Source organism: Poecile atricapillus, chromosome 7, assembly GCF_030490865.1.
Source record: "Poecile atricapillus isolate bPoeAtr1 chromosome 7, bPoeAtr1.hap1, whole genome shotgun sequence".
In the NCBI taxonomy this organism is placed as follows: domain Eukaryota; kingdom Metazoa; phylum Chordata; class Aves; order Passeriformes; family Paridae; genus Poecile; species Poecile atricapillus.
The window spans coordinates 30,949,249-30,971,297 of record NC_081255.1 but is presented as its reverse complement, the minus strand read 5'-3'; the positions used below and the strand labels follow the sequence as shown (position 1 = coordinate 30,971,297).

The window sequence follows — 22,049 nt, the reverse complement described above, 5'->3', positions numbered from 1 at the left end:
CTCTTCCCAGCACACCTTCCATGACTGTAGTCACTGGATTCATTGGCTCTGGAATTTTAACCTTGGACAAGCCACACAGGCCCCAAGATCAGCTCAGCTGGTCAGAACATGGTGCTGATAATGCCAAGGGTATGAATTTGATCCTAATTTGGGGGCCCTTCACTTAAGAAATGGACTTGATCATCCCTGTGGGTCCATCCAACTCAGAATATTCTGTGATCCTGTGAAGCCTTCTGCACCTCAGCTCCTCACATATTCCATGAGAATCACTAACACCATGAAATCAACACCAAACACTCAGGAAAAAAATCTGGCCAATGTGGGACACAACTGAAGGAAAACCACTTTGTGCTTCACGATTCAGCTGATCTAAGTACTGAGCCAATTCCTGCTGCTGAAGATCTGTCCTTTTATTTAAAGAATCAAGCTGGGAAAAAGAGATGAATAGCAGAGGCCCAAATGGTTCATGGAGCTTTTCACTTGTAGGTCACTGAGCAGAACCCCAGTGAGGTCAGTGAGTGTTGGGAGCTATGGTGGGATGCCAGCTTTTTATTGTGTCCTCTGCAAAGGGATTTACTAGTTTCAAATTAATATCTATTGTATGCAGTTTTTTCGACATGAAATGCTCCATTGTCACAGCTCAGTGACTGATAACCCTTTGCACAGCCTCACAGGAGAAACTGCTGCCACCACCTGAACACTTCCTTTAAAAATCACACTTGGAGAAGTGTCCTGACTGTGAACTGAGGCTGGAGGAGCTCAAAGAGCCTTCCCCAGCCATGGGGGTGGGCACAGCCCTGCAAGGAGAGTGGCAGTACAGCTGCACACTCTGTTCCTGACTGGAGCAGAACTGGGGAGGGGCAGAGCTGGCCCTGGGGTTGTCCTTGCTCCCCACAGCAGCTGCTCCAGGAGGGAGGTGAATGTGTGCTGGCAGCACCACAGGCCTGTTCTCTGCAGAAAGTACTTTCTGAAAGGAAAAAAAACAAAACAGAAGAAGCAAAAATGAACAACTCTATCATTATCTGATGTGCTGAGATCTCAGCAGAGATCAGCTCAAAGATCCATATTGTTTACAGCAGCTGATGAGTCTCACAAGTGCTGAAGCTGTGCTCTCGCTTAAAGTGCTAACATATTTACAGTTTTCAGTCCTGTCCTTAGCACTTATCTGTCATTTCAAGATGAATGCTCCTTTTGTACAGCCTAATCACTTGCACGAACACTCCACTAGCTCAAAATCCCAGATTTGTTTCGCTTTTCCATTAGCAGCAATTCTGTACTTTGGAAATTGCTTAATGCAGCAAATCTGAAAAATAAAGTAAAATAAAAACAACTAGTTCTTGTTCAAAGGTATTTCTTTGGCTGTGATGAGTCTAGAATGGAGGGAAAAATACGAAATTATTTTTATCTGATGCAAGTCTGAATTTTACTGCACACCCTTGTAAACACACTTATCCATTGTTCTGCTCTGGCTTGGTTATTGACATTGGAGTAATTAGTGAAGATCTATATAAGACCAGACATGATCAGCAACATATCTAACTAAATCCTTGATAAGAAGCCATTTTTTCAAGCTCAACAATCTTTTCTCTATTCATAATATTTCAAACATTTGGTAAGAACCCATCCTGCCCCTTCCTCTCCCAACAAACAGTAGGAACATGTGCAATTAAGAGCTGTCAGTCATTCTGGTTTTACAGGAATAAAGGAATGTGGGTCATTCTACAACTCAGTAACTTAATTTAAAAAAATGCAACCCAGGCATGCAAGAAAAAGGATACAGTTCTAAGGAGGAGGTCTTACCCTGCTGGATGTTTTACATTACTCTCATTGGGTTACTGGCCTGTCACAAATCAGTTTCAGATGCACCTCAAAAATGCTCAGCAATGCAAGATGCATCTGTTGTTTCTGCTAATCCTGTCCCCACTGCAGTCAAAAAAGGGCAACACCTGATTTTCAGAAGTCTCCAGAAATGTCTACAACTGTAGTTTAGAAGGGTCCATACCTGAGCAAAAAGAGCACCTCAGTTATGTGCTGGGCCTAAAGCTTCAGGCTGGAATGAAAATGCTGATCTGGAATTAGCCTTTGTTCCTAAGAAATTGCCAATCCAAACCCTGAGTGAATTTGTGCTTTAAAGGATGTGGTCTCCCATTCCTGCCCAAGTATTCTTTAAAAACAAGAATTCTGCATATGCAGTGCATTTTTGTGCTTATGCACAACACAATCTTTAAATGTTCTGAATGTTATAAATACTAAAACTTGATATAAACATCAGAGTTGTAGCCATGCCACAGTATATAAGCCATTTTCCACATTACATACATAGCAATGAAAATTAACACAATAAAAAACTGCAGTTCTAATGTAAGATTTTGAAGTCAAAAGATGTTCCAATTTTGTGTAGCTGTCAATCTACAGCCTTTCCATTCTGACTTCTTTTAACCCACCAGAGCAACACCTTTAGCATCATCATAGATTTTCTTTGCACTTTTTGTTCTATCACTAATACAACAATAAACCTCACCTCTGAGGTATGTAAACATCACTAGATCTGCTTCACAAGTCAGAAGGATGGAGAAGAAAGTTACACAACTTGGCCAAAGTCACAAATCAGTGGCTGAGGTGGGAATAAAGTTTATGTACACTGCCTCTCAAGATAGATAACACAGATTGTTTTCTCATTGCAAAATTCTGCTTTTATTTATACTCAGAAGAACTTGGTGCTGCAGTAGTTTGTGTCAATTTGAACTAGAACAGAGCACCTCCCATTACCAGGCTGTTAATAAGAACTATTTTGGCAAACACCGAATTTTTCCTGTGTCCTTAGGAAGTACTACACTACATTTTACAGGGTATTTGATCTGGAAAGCCAAGCTACTTACTCCTTATCTCCAGGACATGAAACAAGCCTGGGTTTTGAGGTGTCCAACAGTTCTGGACATCCATATCTGTTCATACTTAAGGAGTTACAATAGGAGCAGGGATGCTGATAAACCAAGAAAAGCCCTTTTTCCTTAACCCTTCCTGGTAATGCTGCAGATAAATCCACCATGGGTGGAATATGAGCAAAAACCTCTCCAGCCCTAAATCCTACTGCTCTGTTGCATCTATCCCTGGGAGAGTTTCCAGCTTTCTGAAGGCACAATCCAAAGAATGGCAAATACCATCATTTGGAGAAATTTAGACAGTTAAAAAACATATTGAAAAAGGGTGCATGGGAGGAAAATTGGGCAGGGAAGCAGGAAGGCAGTGGAATGACTCTGGTGTGAGAGATGCTGTGTAATTAGCCACTAGAGGGAACAAGAGTCATGCTCTTAATTAAGGTGCAGCCTCTTTTAGCCGGTGGCCTGAGGGTTATCCTTGCCCAGGGAAGCTGGATGGGGAGGGGTTGAAGTCTTTCCCTGTAAACTTTGGAGTGGGACAAAGCTTTCCTGCCCTTTGTCAATGTTTCATCTTCCCCTTTCAGGTCTCTATAAGCCTTGACATAAGCAGGGAACAAGACTTGAAGAATTCATACACCTTTCACATCTCCTACCTGCAATTACCTATTTTTTGCACCTGGTAAAAATGTAAAAATGTTAAACAAAAACCTGGGATCAGAAGGGATGAGACAAAGGAGAGAATGAAAAAATAAGAAACATGGTAAAAGAGACAAAGCTGTATTTTGCAGACAGGGTACACTTTGGTGTTGGCTCTTTTGAAGGAGAAGGAAAGAAAAATCACATTCACATCATTGCAAATGGTGTGAAAAATGTGGAGTAATGCTCTGCTGGCATCAGTAGACTGAGACACTGGTCAGGAGGGATGGGAAGGACCTGCACCCCCCCTTGCCTGCTGACCTGACTGGAGCTGCATGAGAAAAATGAATGAGGTGAAAAGCAGAAGCCCCTGTTTTTCCCTGCTGCTGCTGAAGGACACAGACCTATTCAACAGCATGGCAAGGACAGGATCACAGACAAACAATCTTTTTATTACCATAAAAATAACAAATAAGTAACAGTTACAGCCTGTAAACATAAGACTCAAATTAAATAGAGTTTTAAGTGGTACAGTGTAAGTGGAAGCAGGATCCCACTCCTATTAGAGCCGGCTCAGCCTAAAGAGTATCAGATGTTACCCGGGCCTTAGAAGGCTTGGGACATAAACTATGTGTGTAAGAGAAAAAGAAGTCAAATGACTCATGACAGAGTTTGTTTTAATATAAATTACTTCTTCTGGCTCTCTGCTTTTAAAGCCTTGCCATGTTCAGATCCTGAACAGCTAACCTGGGCAGCTGGCTCCCTCAGCCCTGTCCTTCAGTTTGTGTATAAAATGCTGGCATTTACAAACTCCTATTCCTCTGGCTGAGAAAGGACAGTTTATTTTAGCACTGTGATCAGTGCCATCATAAATCTCCTCTCTTTCAGTCCAAGAATACTGGCACAGCCCAGTCAGTGCTCTGTTCATATGCTGTGCCCAGAAAACAGAGGACATGCCACGAGGCTTTACTGAAGTCCTGCAAGCCTTGAGAGGGGACTTGAGGTGAGGGATCAGCACTGACTGAGCCACAAACCATCCCTGACTCTTTGCTTTTCATTATTTGATGACTTGAGTAAGGGAATGAGATGTGGAAAGAGCTGGGAGAAGGAGAAGGAGAAGAGAGAAGAGACCAAGGGATGGGAAAAGAAAAAGTGAACATTACTAAACAAGAGAGGCACAAACAAGAGGCAAAAATACAAGAGGAAAGAATGAACAACATCAGAGTGGGAGCAGGGCGAGGGACATGGTGGCTATTGGGGATTTAGTGCTGAAAGAGGAAAGCCCCATTCCTATCTTTATTCTCTTTCCATGCCTGGTTCTCCTCTGGGATGAGTGGAACGTCCATGTCCAGAAAGCCACACATTTGGCATTTTGTACTTACGGCAAATGTGCTGAATATTTACAGGGGCAAAGTTATACAAAGCAAATACAAAAAAGCAAATCTTGCTTAGTCTCCCTTTCATGCAATGCAAGAATCATCCCTTAGATGGGACTATTGCAAAATTAAACAACCTTGCAACTACAACCAGTAAATAATGAGTAATGTGCTTGTATACTCAGAGCTTTTTTGCCAGCCAGTCCAGGAACGTGAGGAGAGCTCATCAGAAAAAGGCCCCGTTTATCAGAAGGGCTTCACACAGCTTAGCATCTTTAGGGCCATTACTCACCTCCCACACCTGAGCTAAGTGCCAGCTCCCAACCTAGAGCCTAACACACATCCCATTTATCTGCTGGAAGAAACGCAAGCTGCTTCCCTCAGTCTGGTCTAAAGACACAGCATTCAACACCTAAACTACTTAAAGTTAACAGAAATGGGTGATTTCACAACTACATACAGAAAACCACCAATCTGGGAAAACTGGGTGAAAATTAAGTCTTAGCAGACATTTTGAAAGGAAAAGGAGTCTGAAGGCTACAAGGCTCAGCAGTATTTTGCTGAATACATCCCAGGTGTTTGTGCTACAGGGCTGGGTAATGAAGGCACCTTTCAAAGGTGATGTGTTATCATCATCCACCCCATGGATTTGGGAAGGAGAGGCTGGGATGGATGATGGTACAGCCCTCCCATATATGCCTGTCATGCAGAGACTCTTCAAAGGAAAAACTATTGATTAGAAGTTGGTTTATTTTCCAGTGTTCTTACTTGAGGGGTCCCTTGTGCTTCCCAAGCTCCCAAAGAAATGACATGTTCAGATCTAACCATCCCTCTTTAGGGAGGAGTCCATTGCCACATCACTTTTCTTTGTTCCTTGCCCAAAAATTGTGCTTCCCCCAGAGCTCCCACATCCACACTCTTCCCTAAAACCTCTACCTGGCAAAGGACTCTCTGGAAGCTGTGGCAAACAGCAGCTGACAGCAGGTGCTCACACAAACAGGCCCTGCATGGGTCAGGAGGTATTTCTGTACTGAGTGTTAGTGATGCTCAGAGGAATGCAGCTCCCAGGAATGCTACACATTGAGAACATGCCCCATAAATTATTCCTAAGACAACAACCACACTCGCTTTTGCTGTGCACTTATAAGGCACAGCAAGAACCGGGCACAGCACTTCTCCCTGTTTGTGCTCTTCCAATGTTTTTCAAGCCTCATCTGGAGGAATATCTTTGTGCAAAAATCTGCAAGTCAGGCTTTTCTGTGCCCACTTGGTGGTCAGCCTTTCTGCCTTTATTTCCCTCAAGAGTGACAATTATGGTCTTGCTACTCATTACGTGGACACGTGTCCCAATAAAAACAGAACAGAGCCACAAAAGAATTTCATATGGATTCTCTATATCTCACTGTCCAACTTTAAACTGTGCCTCAGAAATTTTAAGCACAGGACATGTGAAAATTTATTTCAAAACAAGAAGGAAAGGGTTGGGAATGGTTGTTATATGTCTGTATCTAAGAAACCAAGGAAACAAGAACATATGATTGAACAAAGAAAAGAGAATGAGAATTGGATCCCAATTCTCAGGAAAGACAACATGTTAAAAAAGCAGCTGCCTTCTAATAAATGTTACAGGACCTCTCCTTTACCATTTCAGATCCACGATTATATGAAAGGGAATATAGAAAAATGCCTTTAATGCTAACCACAATAAAATGTATTGGACACTCTGAGATAGTAAACAGTCTTGTTAAACTATACAGAGAGAAAATGTTAAGAAACAAATCCCTCAAGACATCTTCAGGAGCAAGGATAACATAGCATATGTAAAACATAAAACATTTTCAAATATAGGGTAGCCAAAGTATGTCCTGGTGGTCTGAACTAGTGGCACCAAATCCCACAACTAAGTGATCATAATGTCCTTCACAAACTTCAGTGTGAAAAACATTCAAGCATTTCAGACAGTGCTGTGACTCCACATGCTCGTGCTTCACCACGCAACAGTCTGATCCCTGTGCTGACATAGCAAGAGTGCAAATCCCAGATGGAAAATTAATCTCACAATGTAGCCAGATTGAGTTTCCAATTCTCCAGTGCATAACTTGAAGGTTGTTCTGTTCAGCTACTGAAGAGGTGAGGGCAAAGAGACTTTAACTTGTTTGACATCCCAGACATCATTTAAGTAAGACACACTCTAAAAAGGACCTTCTTGGCTACTGACAGTCACAGAAGATCCATGGTACCCTCCTTTGTCCTCATCCTTCCTATAAAATATTGCTATCACATTTTCCCTGCTTAAATGGCCTGGACAGAAGGGGAGTCCAAGGTCCAAATGACTTCAGCTGTGTCTCTGAGTACATGAATAAAATTGGTCCTTAAAATAGAAAGGAGAAGGATCACAGTACACTTTTAAGAAAGTATCTATCTACTATAAAGACACATTTATGGTTTCCTCATATTTATGGTTTTCCTCAAGAAAAAACAGGGTCAGCAAGCTGGCAAAACTGTAAGGTTGTGATTTTATTAGACTTCTACAAGCTGATCTTAATCTTACTCTTCTTGAAAATAAAAAAATCAACTAATTGTGTATTTCCTTAGACAAACTCCACCGTGGTCACTTCATGGTTTGTTACAAAAATACACAGCAGCAGAAGCTGAGCTATTCCAAGCAGCATTTTTTTCTCCTGCTTGCCAGGTCCTGGGCTTACTGACAGATAAGAAAAACACCATTGGTTTAATAAGAGTCTCAACTTGTGTAGATTAACAAAATACTACATCTTATTCTTCGCCAGCACCAGCTGATGTGAGTTTTTAAAAAGCTGAAAGACATGACAATGTCCTGCAGACAGAGGAGGTTATATTCATGTTCATGTGGTTGTTTCTAACACAGTAATTCAGGGTATGAAAGATCCAGAACTCGGAAGAAGTCAGTGGTTGTGCCACCGTGCAAAGCCAGCTACACTTTCAGCGTAAAGACTGATTAAATAGATTTCTTTTGTCATGCTTCCCTCCAAGAGGTCTTCATTACCTCTTCAGTCCATCCTCGTAATTGTGAAAAATAGGTAATAAAATCTTTATCACCAGTCTCAGCCAGAATTAATAAACAGAGAAGCCACATTGATATCCTGACACATGGTGCCCCATCTCCTTCCACCAGTGTCCAAATGAAAGGCCATGTTTTATTTCAGCAGTGTGGTATTTCATGCTTATTTCTGCTTTCAGAGCAACAACGAGACCACATCCCTAAGCACTGGACTGCTGAGGTTGCTGCCTCCAGTGTTAGAAGAGCTGTGCCAAACACTCAGCTCCTGTAAATGGGCAGTTCTGTTATAGCTGATACATCACACGGGCTCACTGCAGCTGCCTTTCCCTGTCATTAAAGAGTTACTGAGAAATTCCAAATCTGACCATTTGTGTACTGGGTGACATTTCAAATGCAGCACGCTGAGCTTCCACCAGAAGGACAGCACTTAACAAAAGACACAGACTTTGTATCCCATTACCTGTGGCATCCACAACTTGTTCCTGAAGGAGCAATAACAGAAACCAACTGCAAGAGCTCTGATCACCTTTATCATCTCAAGAAGTGTCATCTCCCAGTGATCTGTGTCAGATTCCTGCTTGGGCTCTGAGCCAGTAAAGTACTTCAGCACATGGGCAGTCCTGCTTGTCTCCAGCTGAGCTTCTTGCCTACTTGAAAGTCAGATGATGCACTCCAGTGCTTGACTGGACTGGGGTACTGGAGTAAACTGGTGTCACTCCTCTGAAACCCTGGAGCAACACTGATTTACATTAACTGGGAATGCTGCATTAGGATTGTGGACTAAGATCATCTGTCACTGCAGCAGCTACATGACCTGCTATGACAAACTTTGACATTTACTTAGACAAGTTTTTACCTGTAATAATTTCAAGTGATATAAACCAACCACAAATCATCTGCTGTGACAATGAGCTAAACACTACTGCACAGCATGTACTGATCTGATAATACATCAAATGTATGACAACATATAGCACTAGACATTGCACTCCCCCAAGAACATTTCACAGCAACAGAATTATTTCTCTCCACTCCAGTATAAAAGGCAGCCAGCAGGATGATATCAAATGATGGCAGCTCTGCTTCTCATAAAAGGACCTTGGGGACTGCAAGGAGATTTGTGTATCTGCACTTCAGCAACACAGCAATGTGGAAATGTTAAAGTTAGTAAAGCAAACAGACCTCAAATGAGAAGGGCAACAGATGTCAACCAGTATCACATGTCAGTAAACAGCAACAAGGCAGAGGGTACTTTTCTAAGCACTTTTGTGAAAGCATCGTGTGAGCAGCTACAGCCACATTTCAGCTGTGTGATCTCTACATGGTGGTGCTTGTGGGTGTGATTTAACTCCCACCAAGAAAGGAACTCCAGCCACATGGAAATGCTGTCCACTGGAGTCAGCTGAAAGAAAGTAGAAAGGTTTCTATATATTTATTGTGGCTTGGAAAGTGAAAAAGTCACACTCTCAAAGTGATTGAAAGCTCATTCTGTGCTTGGCAGAGACAAACCAGCATTTATATTGCTCAGCTTTAATACAGAAGGATGATCCTTAGGGCAAAGGAGTAGTAGTGATTCATCTGCTTTTTACCCTCACTGCAAAGACTTCTGACAGTAAGGCCAAAATATGCTAACTAAAAAGGCACTCTTTGTACCATAAACACTAGGCCACAAGGAACTGGACAGTGGCCATCAAATCACTGCCTTTTCATTTCTCTCTCTCATCTATATTTCTCTCAAGATTTCTGGTAAGGAGGCAGCTGACTCTATACAAAAGCCAGAGGCATTGCCAGGATCTTGGTGGTTTCATGCATGCCATATTGAATCTAATTTTATTACATGAGGGAAAAAAACCACTCTCAACTAAGGAAAGTCATATTTCAGTGTCAAAACACCAAGGAAAGAGGTAAAGGGATGGAGTTCTACTGCCAAGTCGCTGCCCTTAGCCCAGACTAGGTTAGATACAAATATTCTCCACAGCCATTGAACATCTTACATGAAATTGTTTGGTTCTCAAAGTCTCCTGGAAGAAGAGGCTACACCAACCAATGCCTACCTAGGAGAGCAAGAGCTTTTTACTTTTTGCCCAAGGATGGTCTCCATTAAACATTGGGTTAAAACTCTACATGCCCAGATTTGGAGTTCTTGAAGAAAAGGAAGGCAAGGTCACAGCACCTTAACACTCTCCTTATGTACATCATGGTGTCTAAGAAAAACCATCATCCTTCCTCTGCCTTTCCAAAATCCTCTGATTAAGGGAATGGGAGAAAAAAGCCAACATGCAAGGAAGGCCTTTGCTAAAAGGTGCATTAATTAGGTAAGGCAAGCCATCGAAATGATTAATTTGCTGTTCTCCTTCAATATTATGTTTACACAAGTTGATTATAGCACTTAATTACTAATTCACCCAGCTCAAAAACAAGAGTGCTTTAAATTTTTAATGAGATGAGGGAAGGCAGCATTCCTGAACTCAACAGGGAGAAGTCATTTTATTTCCTCTTTTGATTTCCCAAGTTATTACCATTTCTAAGGAAAAACTTATCCCTTCCCCAATCTTCCACTCAATCCTTGCTTTTGAAAATATGGAAATCATGGGACGCTTGCATGAATTTCAATCCATGGCCTGACAGGTAATGCTTTGGAAGAGGAATAGAGGATCAGATCATCAACTTCAGCATGTCCACTGAAATAAGTGGAACAAAATTACACCAGAAAAGGCTTGATCCAGAAATGGAAATGGCCTAACCCCCTCCAGTTCTGTCAGCACAAAAGTTGAATATGTCTCAGTACTATTTATGGATGTTCTTATGAAAATGCTGTCTCTTCCCCATTGCCAGTTGGTCCATTACCAAGGTTGTGCACTAATTGTACTCAGGAACTTCTTTACATTCATGGCTGTCTGTAACACTTTAATTGTTACAAGGCAAACACTCCATGTATCCTATGTTCTTCCTCGCTGATCTTTATAAAACTTGTGCTTTCTGTGGGCTTTGTTGTTTGTTTTTTCCCCTCTGTGTTCTACCACCCAATATCATCCTCAGACAACTGAGAGATGTCCATTAAATGAAGTAAAACCCAGCAGTGCATAAACAAAACTCTTCCAGGCTCCGTTAGTAGAGAGCTGTGAGTGAATTATTTCCCTGCACCACCTTAACTTCAACTCCCACCTGCAATACAGCCCCCAGACTCTGAGCCAGGGGACCACGATCCCCACGGCTCCTGGGGCTGCTCCCAGGGCTGCAGACTGGACCATGGGGGTCCTTCACCTGCTCAGCTGCAAAATAATTCAGCTAATCCACATGAGATAATTACCTAACACCTCTTCCTATAGAATCCAGCTCATTTTTTACACACCTCTGACCTGCTTTATGGAAAAAATGAAAAAGCTTTTCCCTATCTTTTAGCAGGATATACCATCAACTTGCTTAACAACCAAAACCAACAAAGGAAAGACTAAACCTCCCTTAAAAGTCAATTTGATACCTAAAAAATCTTGTAGTCATGTTGATTCTAAATTCTAGCTCCGTGTTTCACACCAAAAATGTTCACAGAAAGTTGATTACAGAGAGTTACCAACAAAATGCATTCTGGAAAATCAGAGTTTCTTCTCTCCCATGCTGCCCCATGTGAATGCAGCACTTCCAAAATAAATCTGGCAATCTGATTCCATATAGGTAATTTTATTAATTGCTTCAATACATAATTAAGGAATAGTCAGTGGGCTGCAGGGTTTTATAAGGCAATAATCCCATTCCCTGGTGTACAGCTTTGTCCCACAGAGTGGGCTATCCAAAAAAAAAAATTAGCTGGATGACTGCCAAATCAAACAGCACCTTCTTCCCATTTTCAATTACATACGAGTGAGGCAGAGTAACGAGGATATACTGGAAACTTTGACATTTATTTATTGAACATTTCTACTGAGAAGGAATTGCTGGCTGGCTAAACCGGAAACTATATTTTTACTATAGAAACAATCCTACAGAAAAGCAGGATCCTGCTGCTCAGCATGAAAGGAATGGCTAGAACCAAGAAATTGACCCATCTAAGCCAGCAATGTTAAGGTTATTTCATTCAATACAGCACATATTTCAAAAATCTAAACCCCAAAAATACAGTCTCTATTTCAAAAATCTTTATTCCACACTGTTTTACACAGCACTGTCTTCTGGGGCTCAGCCAGGCTGTGTTAGAGCTCCCACAAAACCACTCAGAGAAAAAAGTGTGCAGCATTTCTTGGGGCAAATTAAAAGATAAATCAAGAAGAAATTCAGAGGATTTTATCCCCTTTCTGGACTTTCTAGATACTAAATAACCAAGAGATGAAATGGGGAAGAACTCACCACACTGCATGGGTTTTTTTTCCTTTTTGGATAGACCAATTGTTTTACCACAGAGGAGAAAAATGCAGGGAGAGTAAATGAAGAGGAAAATAGGGAAGTCAACATTCTTTGAAGCAACAACATATGGTGACCAGGACTGAGAGATGGAGGTTATAAATCTTCCCTTGATAGAATTACCTAAAGATGAAATTGCAGCTTCAAGGGGCTTGAACTTTTCAATGCACACTAGAAGCTTGCAAATTAACCTGTTTGGTCACAGCTTTTGCATTAATCTTCATTTCCAAGGCTTCTCTGTAATGGCTCTGTATATTGAGAATTTTGGTACTATTACAGGAGTGGTCAGTAGAAAACATGAAAGCATATTTCACTTGAAATATGAAGAAAAATATGTGAAAAGTAAGAATTAGAGCAAAATGCTAAATTGTTTGAAGAGCTGCAGTATGGGAAGGGAGAGGAGACAGGAGGCATGTTGCTGCTCGTTTCTTTGTGAGAATAAACTTATTTAGGGATAACAAAAGATAAAGGAAAAGCTTTTAGTGTTCCAGCCACCATGACCAAGACAGGTCAGGGTGAGGCTCCTGCTGTCCCACATGGGTGCATCAACAGCCACGTGTGGTGAGTGACTGCCTGCCCTTGGAAAAACCATCCTGTGAAGCAGCTGCATCCCCATCTCAAACCCCAGCACCACAGCACCAAGCAACAGGACTGTGCAGCAGGAAAGAGAGTACAGCAACACCACAGACCTACCCCAGGAAATGCCACCCAATTCCAACACATTTCTTACCTGTTCAGCTAAATAAAGCCTAACTCTGACTATTCCATAAGGTTGTCACAGAGTTGGCTCTTCCCTAGGTGACCCACCCTGTCTTTCCTCTGCTGAAAAGGATGTCCTGGCAGATTTTGAGGATCGTGTCTTTGTGTCCAGATTCTGACTGAGACAGCTGCTCTGACCTGGCTGCCCCATGCCCCAAATACCTACAGGATGCACATTCCATCAAATTCAGAATCCCTGGTGGGCAGCAGCCAGAGCTCTTCTCAGCAGAGCATGGTAAAGCTGGACTAAAATTAGCAGAAGTGATTTGGAGGGATCCAGATTTGGGTGCAACTTCCAAGCTGTCCTAAAACTTCTTGAGTTTTAGAAAGTGGAGAACAGCCAACCATTAAAAACCAGGGAGCTTTTAAACGTTTTGATTCTGACACTGAGTGGAAATGTCCAAAAATTGTTCTGAGAAATGTGACCAGCGACTGGGGAAAATACAGCAAAAAAAATTCCCTTCAAAAAAACCACAGACATAAGGAGAGAGGTTATTGTAAAAAAAACCACAGTTCTCTCCTTTACTATTACACTGAGCAAACAAAGAGCTCTGGAAAGCACAGTAATTAAGCACAAACCATCTATTAGAGGAGAGATAATAACCTGTATTTGCAAAGTCTACAAAGATGCTGCATGTTTGCAACAACACCTCTAAGAATGGGTTGTTTTAGAAGATGTGTTACAAAAATAAATGTCAGAGAGGTTATTGAACTGCAATGGTATATACACATTTACACTTCCTTGTCCCTAAAATAAATGTATTCAGTTTCTCCTTTGTAATGCCATGCAGCTAAATTCTTCTAAAAATATTAATATCTAAAATTACTGGATATTCTTCTGAAATAGTTTTATATATAGAGACAGGGTTAAAAGCTAAAGATAAGTGGATACATGAATATTGTATAAAACACAATACAGAAAACTTCATAGTATTAGATTTTTCCAATGCTGATAAAAACAGACTTAATAAAATCGGTTTTGAGATGTTCAGTTATTGTACAGTAGCAGAAACATCCTAGACTTGGAATGAAATATGTGTTTGAAGGCAGAAGATTACCAGATGAGTAAGAATTAAATACAAAGTTCTGTCACCAAAAGTTGCTACTGAAATTACATTTATCAAAATAAGGCCTCCTTACAAGCACTAGAATTATTACACACAGACATCTATGCTGCACTGTGTATTTGCTGCAATGGGATTCACTGGAATGGAAACATTCCTATGAAAGGAAACTGCTCTTCCTGCTAACCTACATAGCCCTGTAGAATATTCCCATTTGGAGAAGTGCCAAGCACAGCCCAGCTCCTCGGCTTATGTTGAGCTGTTTATTGATTCCAGTGGAACTGCACCAATTTAACCAGGTCGAGGAGCTGACCTCCCTATTCACAAAATATCTCCAGATAAGCTTTTGTGTAAAATTTCATCTACAAATATCAGTGCCTGGTATTATAAAGAAAAATGCAACAAATGTATTAGGGACCATCTTGATAAATCATTTTGTCCAACTGCATTATGCTGTTCAGTGTCCTTGTGCAGCATGAAGAGAAGGATATGGCTTATGGGATTGCCAGGTGGGAAAAAAGGCATGATTTGGGACAGTCAGACCTTTCTTTGGGTTTCTGATGCCCCTGCTGATTGTATAAATGAAGCTAAGCCATGCTTTGACTGATCCACTAAAAATAAAAGCCTCACTGCTACTTTTTCAGCTGTTAATGGACTGAAATAATATGAATGAACAAGAAGTTCCATCCTCATTATGAACTCTGCATTCACTGGGGGAAAAGCTAAGATTTGTTATTTTTTACTGCATAAATAATGCTATGTTGCTTCTTATGTTTAACATTCCTCAATATGAAGGAAGGAAAGTAGGACAAATGTAACTGAGATCAAAGTGTGAGCTTCCTGCAGGATCAGAGCCTTTCCAAATTCCCTCTTTTGTCTGTAAAGTTACATGGGCTAACTTCATACACAGCAGCTTCTATGCATGTCCCCACAGTCCAAAGACAAATGAATCTTCAACACACCTAAATAATATCTGGAGTTAAACAGAGGGTGGAGAGAAAGCGATGCTGGATCCTGTCTGGATGTGCAGAAGGGACAAACTTTTCCACTTGGATTAAGGTGTGTGCATGGGTGCCAGAAGTCAAGGTGTAAAACACATTAAAACTGAACAAAAAATGACATAAAATCAGGTGCTGAATACCTGGATAGATGCAAAATCCCCAGAAGCACAAGCTCCAAGAATAGCAGCACCCACCAAAACAGACTCCACTTCTTTGGAGAGCACAACAGGCTTGCCTGCAGAGGGAAGAGCCAGGACTCTGTTAGGGAACACAGCAGCACCAGCAGCTCCACAAATAATTAAAACCCAAAAAAGACAATCAAAAAAGGAACCAAAAAGGGCTTGAAAACCATTATTCAAAACCCCATTCACAGCTACATCCTGCTGTAGGTTAATGTAAATCTCTCTGCTCTGTGGTTCCAGGCTCCAAGAAAAGTGCAGCATTTAAATAAAATCATTTTACCAAAACATTAATGCAGAACATAAAACACACAAAAAAAACAACCCCCCAGATCTCTGACACTGGCTATTTATCTCACTCAAAGGACTTGGTATAAACCTGTTACCCACACCCTCCAAACCCACGTGCCTATTAAAAGTTGACCTGGAGGGGAAAACAAGGCGGTCTCCTTTTTGTTTCTTTTGCAACAAACAAAAAAAGATTGTTTGTGTTTGGTTTTGAACACACAGCCAACAAAGCCAGTCTGGTTTTGCTGGAAGACATGAAAATATGAGTAGCAAACTTTCTCAAGCTATGTATGAAATAATAAGAGAAATCTTGTCTTCCAAATTGTGCAAGATACTCAAAAACAATATTAAAACACTGGAAAAACAAGTAAACAATATATATTCTAAAGTAGAATTAAATTAAATCACCCATGGGTACTATCAAGAACATATTTCCCCTTGGTTTATGCAGAATTTTCTGAGACCTAGTGTAAAGAAAAGCAGAAAAAGGCTAAAAAAACAAACAAAAATTAGCCTGCTTTCTTAATTCCCCTGAAAAATCTAAACCAAGAGCACGAATCTAAATACTTTTCTAGCTGCACTTCAGATGCTTGTCCTCGCTATGCGGAAAAATTCAATATTCCTGCAGTATTTGGCATGTGTCTGCATTTCCAGCACTGAGATAATGTCATTCAGTGAATGATGATGCAAACACAGGGGTGGGAGCAGGGACTCCTGCTCACAACAGTCTCCACGATATTATGCCCCAAAATTGCTTCTCCTGAGAGCCAGATGTAAGATTAGAAGGAGCTGAAATTTGGGTGAAGTCCTAAAATCAGCCACAATCAACTCCTATAAAGGAAAAAAGGCAAAACGCACACTTTTCAAAATGAGTAATTAAATTATGAATATAAAAAGCAATTTATGACACAAAGCATTCAGTTACTTGATGCAAAGCTTGCCCTGTCACCTGAGCAATCCTCCAGTTCAGCTGAAGCACAGCTCAGGACTTGGGTCAGCTTGGAACAGCAAATCTAAAGCTGAAGCTCAGAGCTCCGTGGCTCTTTGCCAGGCGTCAGTGAGCAATTTTCAGCGTGCTCTAAAATTTACTGCCCATTTCCCGCATCATCAGAATGAATACCGAATTCTTACCAGGCAAACAAAAAGATCAAGATACTTTTTAAGTGGCCTGTGGAATTATCTATTGGATGTCTGCATGGCTGAGTCATGGGCATTTGTCGCTAACAATAATATATTCAGATTTTTTTTCTTTTCAGGAAAGAATGGGGGATTGATCCTGGAATGTTAGTTATTTTATCTGATAGGCTCTAATGAGTTCGACATAACCAAGAGCATTTCAGTCAGATGAACTCTGACATCTCTTGTCAGTCACTGATTTTACAAATGGGGGAGAACTCCAAACTGCAAAAAGGCCTTTTTGTATTGAATTGTACTTGGCCATTAGTTACAGTCAAAGAACTTGTGATTACATTTTAATCAGAATACCTTTTCACAGATCTTTTCTTTTACACATCACAATCCAGCAGCCCAACTCTACATGTAGCTGAAATTCACCTAAAGTACGTGAGCTTTTGAAGGAAAGGCATAGACCTAACATCATTTTTCACAAAGCATCACTTTGACTACAATATATTTAGTGAATTTTAAGGTCAACAGGCATTATTTTTTTGCTTGTCCATCATGGTTATAAAGTGTGGTTTCATGTTAGGGCAAGTCAGATCTCCAGACCAAACACCCCAAATTTGGGCCTTAAAATTCATTTATGACAGCTTAACTGATCTTAATTTGAAATAAACCCAAAACACACATCGCTCAATGTTTCTCTGAAGTCCTTTACACTAAATTTTGTTATTTTTTCCACATTTTTTGAAGTATATTCAACTGACTCGCAGGTGTGTGGAGATGTCCAACACACACAGGATGAAGGGAGACCAAAAATGCCATGGGGAGGCCTGAGAGCTCCTCTCACATACCCATGGCCTTCCACCCACCAGGAATTCTACAAAACCAAGAGCAACACCTTGCAGGAGCAAGGATCCAGTGCAGGATCCAGCAAGGATCCACATCAGTGACAAAGGCATGGAACAATTCAGGAAAGAATTGTTCTATAGAATGGATACAATGCCCAGCATGAGCAGGAAGTGTCACAAGTCAAATAGGATGAAGCCAATAAAAGGAACATTTAATTGCACACTTTTTTTGGCCATGCAGCAAAATACAGCTCTATCTAAAGAAAATTTTTATTTTTCTAGAGACAAAGTACCTAGACACCTAAAAAAAAGTATTTACCCTTCTTTCCATGCACTTCCCCAGGCTTACCAGTAATGTCAGCATGCATCTGCACAAAGAGAGGGTTCTTGCTCAGCCCACCACACAGGAACAGTGTGGTGATGTCATGTCCTGCAGCCTGCATCACCTCCAAAATATGTCTTGTTCCTAACTACAAAAAGGGGAGAAAAAACAGAACCAGATGAGCACAGGAGAGCAGCCACAGGAACAGGACTACACCTGCACGGCAAAGACATCCCCACCAAAACCTTCTCTTTACTTTCTACAAGAGCATCTGAAAATCAAGCTCAGTAAAGAGGTTTCAATTCTGAAGCCAAATAGCAAAACAGGACAAAAGAGAACAGCAAATAAAAAACTGTTTTCTGTCTTTTCAGCAAAAAGGAAAACCTGAAGAATTTTGTATTGGCTTAACTATTTCTCTTGGCTTTTGCCCTATGCAAAATAAAATGTTCCACTTCATGGCTGGATTAGTTGAAACATCTTGAATGCAGGCATATTTTAAACTTTTCATTTATGGTCTCCATTCTGAGAAACTCAAATCAGAATGGCAGAAGCAAATGCTTTTCCATTTTCAGAAAATAAAATCTTTTTTCCTTTTGTTTGCTTTGCTTCCCTCCTCACTGAAGTCAACCTTCTCCCTATTTCCCTCTTGCAAGAATATTTTCCATTTCTTTGACAAAGTATTTGACAAAAAATAATTCCCAGCTCTTTATAATACCTTGGAAGTTAACTTTGAAGCTCAGACTTGACAAAACATAAAATTCAAGGCAAAATGTTGCCCAGGCTGACTCTAAGCAGATTCCCCACAAAACACAATCTGGTCAGAGTTTTCATAAACTGTTATTTAAGTTTTCTTTAGGCCATGCTGCAGTTCATTAAAAGGGCTGCAGCTGCAAACCCCTCTTCAAATAAAAGCTACTGAAAATTGAATTTGCAAGGGTTCCACCAGGCTGGAGACGTCCACAGTGAATGCCCAGCGCTATTCCGGACAGGCCTTCAAATGTATTTTGATTTTTAGACAAGCAGCTCAGAGGAACCTGAGCAGCCCCAGCTGACTAAATCCATCGCTTCCCTATTGACACAGAGAGCTGATTTCCAAATCACACAGCCACGATTTTAATTATGGAAAAACAAACTGCTCCAAAAGGAGTCTGCCTGCTCAGAACGGGCTGGACAGCCACAATTACATCTCTGATCATGTTCTCATCTGGCCAACTGTTGCATTGCATTTTGCAGTGAATAGTTAAAAGGAGATTCTCTTTCACTGCTTCTGAAATTCAAATTTATTAACAACTTCTCTCACAACATACACACGTCAAAGACCCTGAGAAAGAACATGCTGTGAAAATTATTTTGTGTTTACCTGCCTGGAAAATTGTATTCACATCGCAATTTAAATTAAAGCCAGACTTATTTCACTGTGGGTGGGGGGGAACTAATTTAATCCTGGGTTGGAGAAAATGCAAATTGAGGGGCTTCAAATGCAAATTTTATATGAAAAGGAAAAAGCATCTCCTGCTGAAAAGAAAACCAGAGATTAACATTCTGTGGGCAGGCCTACACTTTGTACAAGATTTTTACATAGGTTTAAAGTTTATATTGCACCCATTGAAGACAGCTAATGGTACAGGATTACTACAACTGTTTCCTTCAATAAAAGTGAAGCTAAAATTGGGAGTGAAAATTTAATTTCCTAGGTATCCCATTAGCAATTAGTAAATATATTGAGTCTAAACTAATGCTCTCTGTCTACTTTATAGTTACTGTTTCAATAATGCTTTGGGGAAAAAATCATTTCCCTTAATTTAAAGTGAAAAGAAAATTACAATATGGCCTTTTTATATTAAATCAGCCCAATCAGCTCTCTGAAAGATATGCAGCTGCTGAATTTACTGCTCAAGACAGTATTTGTGTTTTACAATAAAGTTTGAGCTGTATCATATAAGGAGATAATAGGTGACTTTCCCAGGATTTCCAGCAGAGAAGGTTTCCACTTCGTTAGCACGAGATAATCACAGGGCACCTGTTCCAGACTGGGAAGTTCCTTTCAGGGGCAGGATCAGTCCCTGGCATTGTTTAACCTCTCCTCCACATTCTTCTTTCAATGGTGGGATTATACTGAAGCATCAGGTATAACCCAGCTACATCCATCTGCAAAAGGCTCCAAAGTCACAACAATGAATCCCGGGCTGGGGTTAAGTTCTATTTTTTGCTGAAGAGGGAGGGTTAACACATAAAATGAACAATTCCCAGTAAATTTACAGCAGCCGCCCACCCTCTCCATCCCAGATGGCTGACCCAGCCTAGAAAAGTTGTTGTTTAACCAGGAGAGGAGTTTGGAAGTTTTCCAACTGAACAGAGTTTTGTCAGGAAAACTCCCCAATTCATCAGACTGTTCATGTTTTGCAAAAAACACCTCAAGTTCAACAAACTTAAAAAGAAAAAAAAAAATTGTCAGGAAGGGTTTTAAAGGAACATGTATTTCAGTCACCAGAGGGCTGGGTACAGCATGTCCCACTGGACACACCAGGCTTTCCAAACCACTTCTGTGAGCCAGAGTTTCACCTCAAAACAGAACTTCTCGTGAACTGGAAATCCTGGGTTCAAGAGAAAATCAGGGCAGAAAGAGAAGTATTCCAATGAGATTCCCCATCCCTGCGTGCTGACAAACACGAGGAACATTTCCCAGCCTCCCTGCCCTGCCTGCTTGCCCAGCCATGGCCACAGGCTGGGGCTGCTCCCCTCGGGGCAGGGACACCAGGGGAGAGAAGCTGTGCCCTGGTGGGTCTGAACCACAGCCCTGCTCAGCCTGGCACAGAGCTGTGCCTCACCCACCGGGCAGGGAGGGCAAACCCATGGATATGGGAACAATCTGAAGCTGAGGCTTTTCAGGGCAGCACAGAGCCCTTTGTACAACTGCCAGAGCTTTTCTCCCCCTTTCTCAGCCTCCCTCTAGACAGCTGGGATGTTAACACTGCTCCTTGTGCTGTCAGCCTCCTCCCTCACATCTGCACCAGAGGCAAAAGCTCGCCTTACAGAATTGCCATAAAGACAAGATTTTTTAGGGGAAAATCTTCCCCCACAGTCTGCTGATTACCCTCCGGGGGGAGTGGTCACCAATGTGGGTGAACAGTATCTTGCTCCTCTAAGAAGCCCATTAATTGAGTTCATTATTGGAAATCTGGTTAGCAGAAGGGAATGATCAGTCTGCACAGAACACAAGACAATTCATTTCTTCTTTTATGCACCAAAAATGTCTTACAGCAATGGCTTGGATTGTGGCCAGGTAGATAAGGGCAAGTTCATCCAGACCCCGAGACAATGTTAGTCCAACAACCTGTGCAAAGATCAAAAAGAAGATGTAAAAATCCAGCCAAAGTAAAACTCTGTTATTCTCTATGGCTTCTTGTTGTAACAAGTTTTAGTGCTAATTCCAAGCCTTACTCCTGTGAGCTGTACACATAATGTTATGTTAAACATGTTATTCCTGATCTGGGGAAGAACCACATAAATTATCCTTGCCCTTGTGAAGAAATAAAGAACAAACAGCGTATTGTATGGGATTAGAGATAGATTAACTCTGACAGTTTTATGTTATGACTCAGATATTGCTTGTGAATGTATTTAATGTAATAATATGAAAATTCTATTACATAAAAATAACTTTATAAAAGCATTTTTCCCCCTCCCTCCCAAGTACCCTGACACTGAGACACAATTAATAATTAAATACTATATCTTAACCTCCTTTACTCTGGCATAAATCAATACTGCACTGTAGTTACTGTGGATTAATATCAGGCAAGACCTGAACGCAGACAGAATTGTGACAGAAAAAATGGGTTGCTATTACCAGTATTTGCATACAGCCATCATACCAAGGAAACTCTGATTTTGCTGCAGTATGTAATTCTTTCATAAAATAATGGAGATATTATTAGGACACAAAAATATATAGGCCCTTGCATTATATTAATGTCTCCCTCGTTTGTGGCTTAAAACACGCAGCAGTGCTTATGCCTTTCCTATCTCAGCCTTAAATGCAGCAGATTTTGGTGCTGGTGAGTAGCTTGAGAAGCTCACTTCAAGGACAATTTGTCATTTTGAAGGAGATTTTTGCACTATTCACCAGGTATTTTGATA

General features: G+C 40.9%; 1 protein-coding gene across 3 annotated transcripts in view; it reads right to left on the bottom strand.

Annotated features, from left to right (window-relative positions):
• Positions 1–22,049, bottom strand: part of FGGY (FGGY carbohydrate kinase domain containing) — a 202,553-nt gene that overhangs the window by 11,316 nt on the left and 169,188 nt on the right. For all 3 annotated transcript variants that reach the window (XM_058842959.1, XM_058842960.1, XM_058842958.1), the window contains 3 exons: positions 21,169–21,243; positions 17,937–18,057; positions 15,291–15,385 (listed from right to left, as the gene is read on the bottom strand). In XM_058842959.1, the coding sequence (XP_058698942.1) occupies positions 15,291–15,385; positions 17,937–18,057; positions 21,169–21,243 (291 nt within the window). The remainder of the gene's footprint in view (positions 1–15,290; positions 15,386–17,936; positions 18,058–21,168; positions 21,244–22,049) is intronic.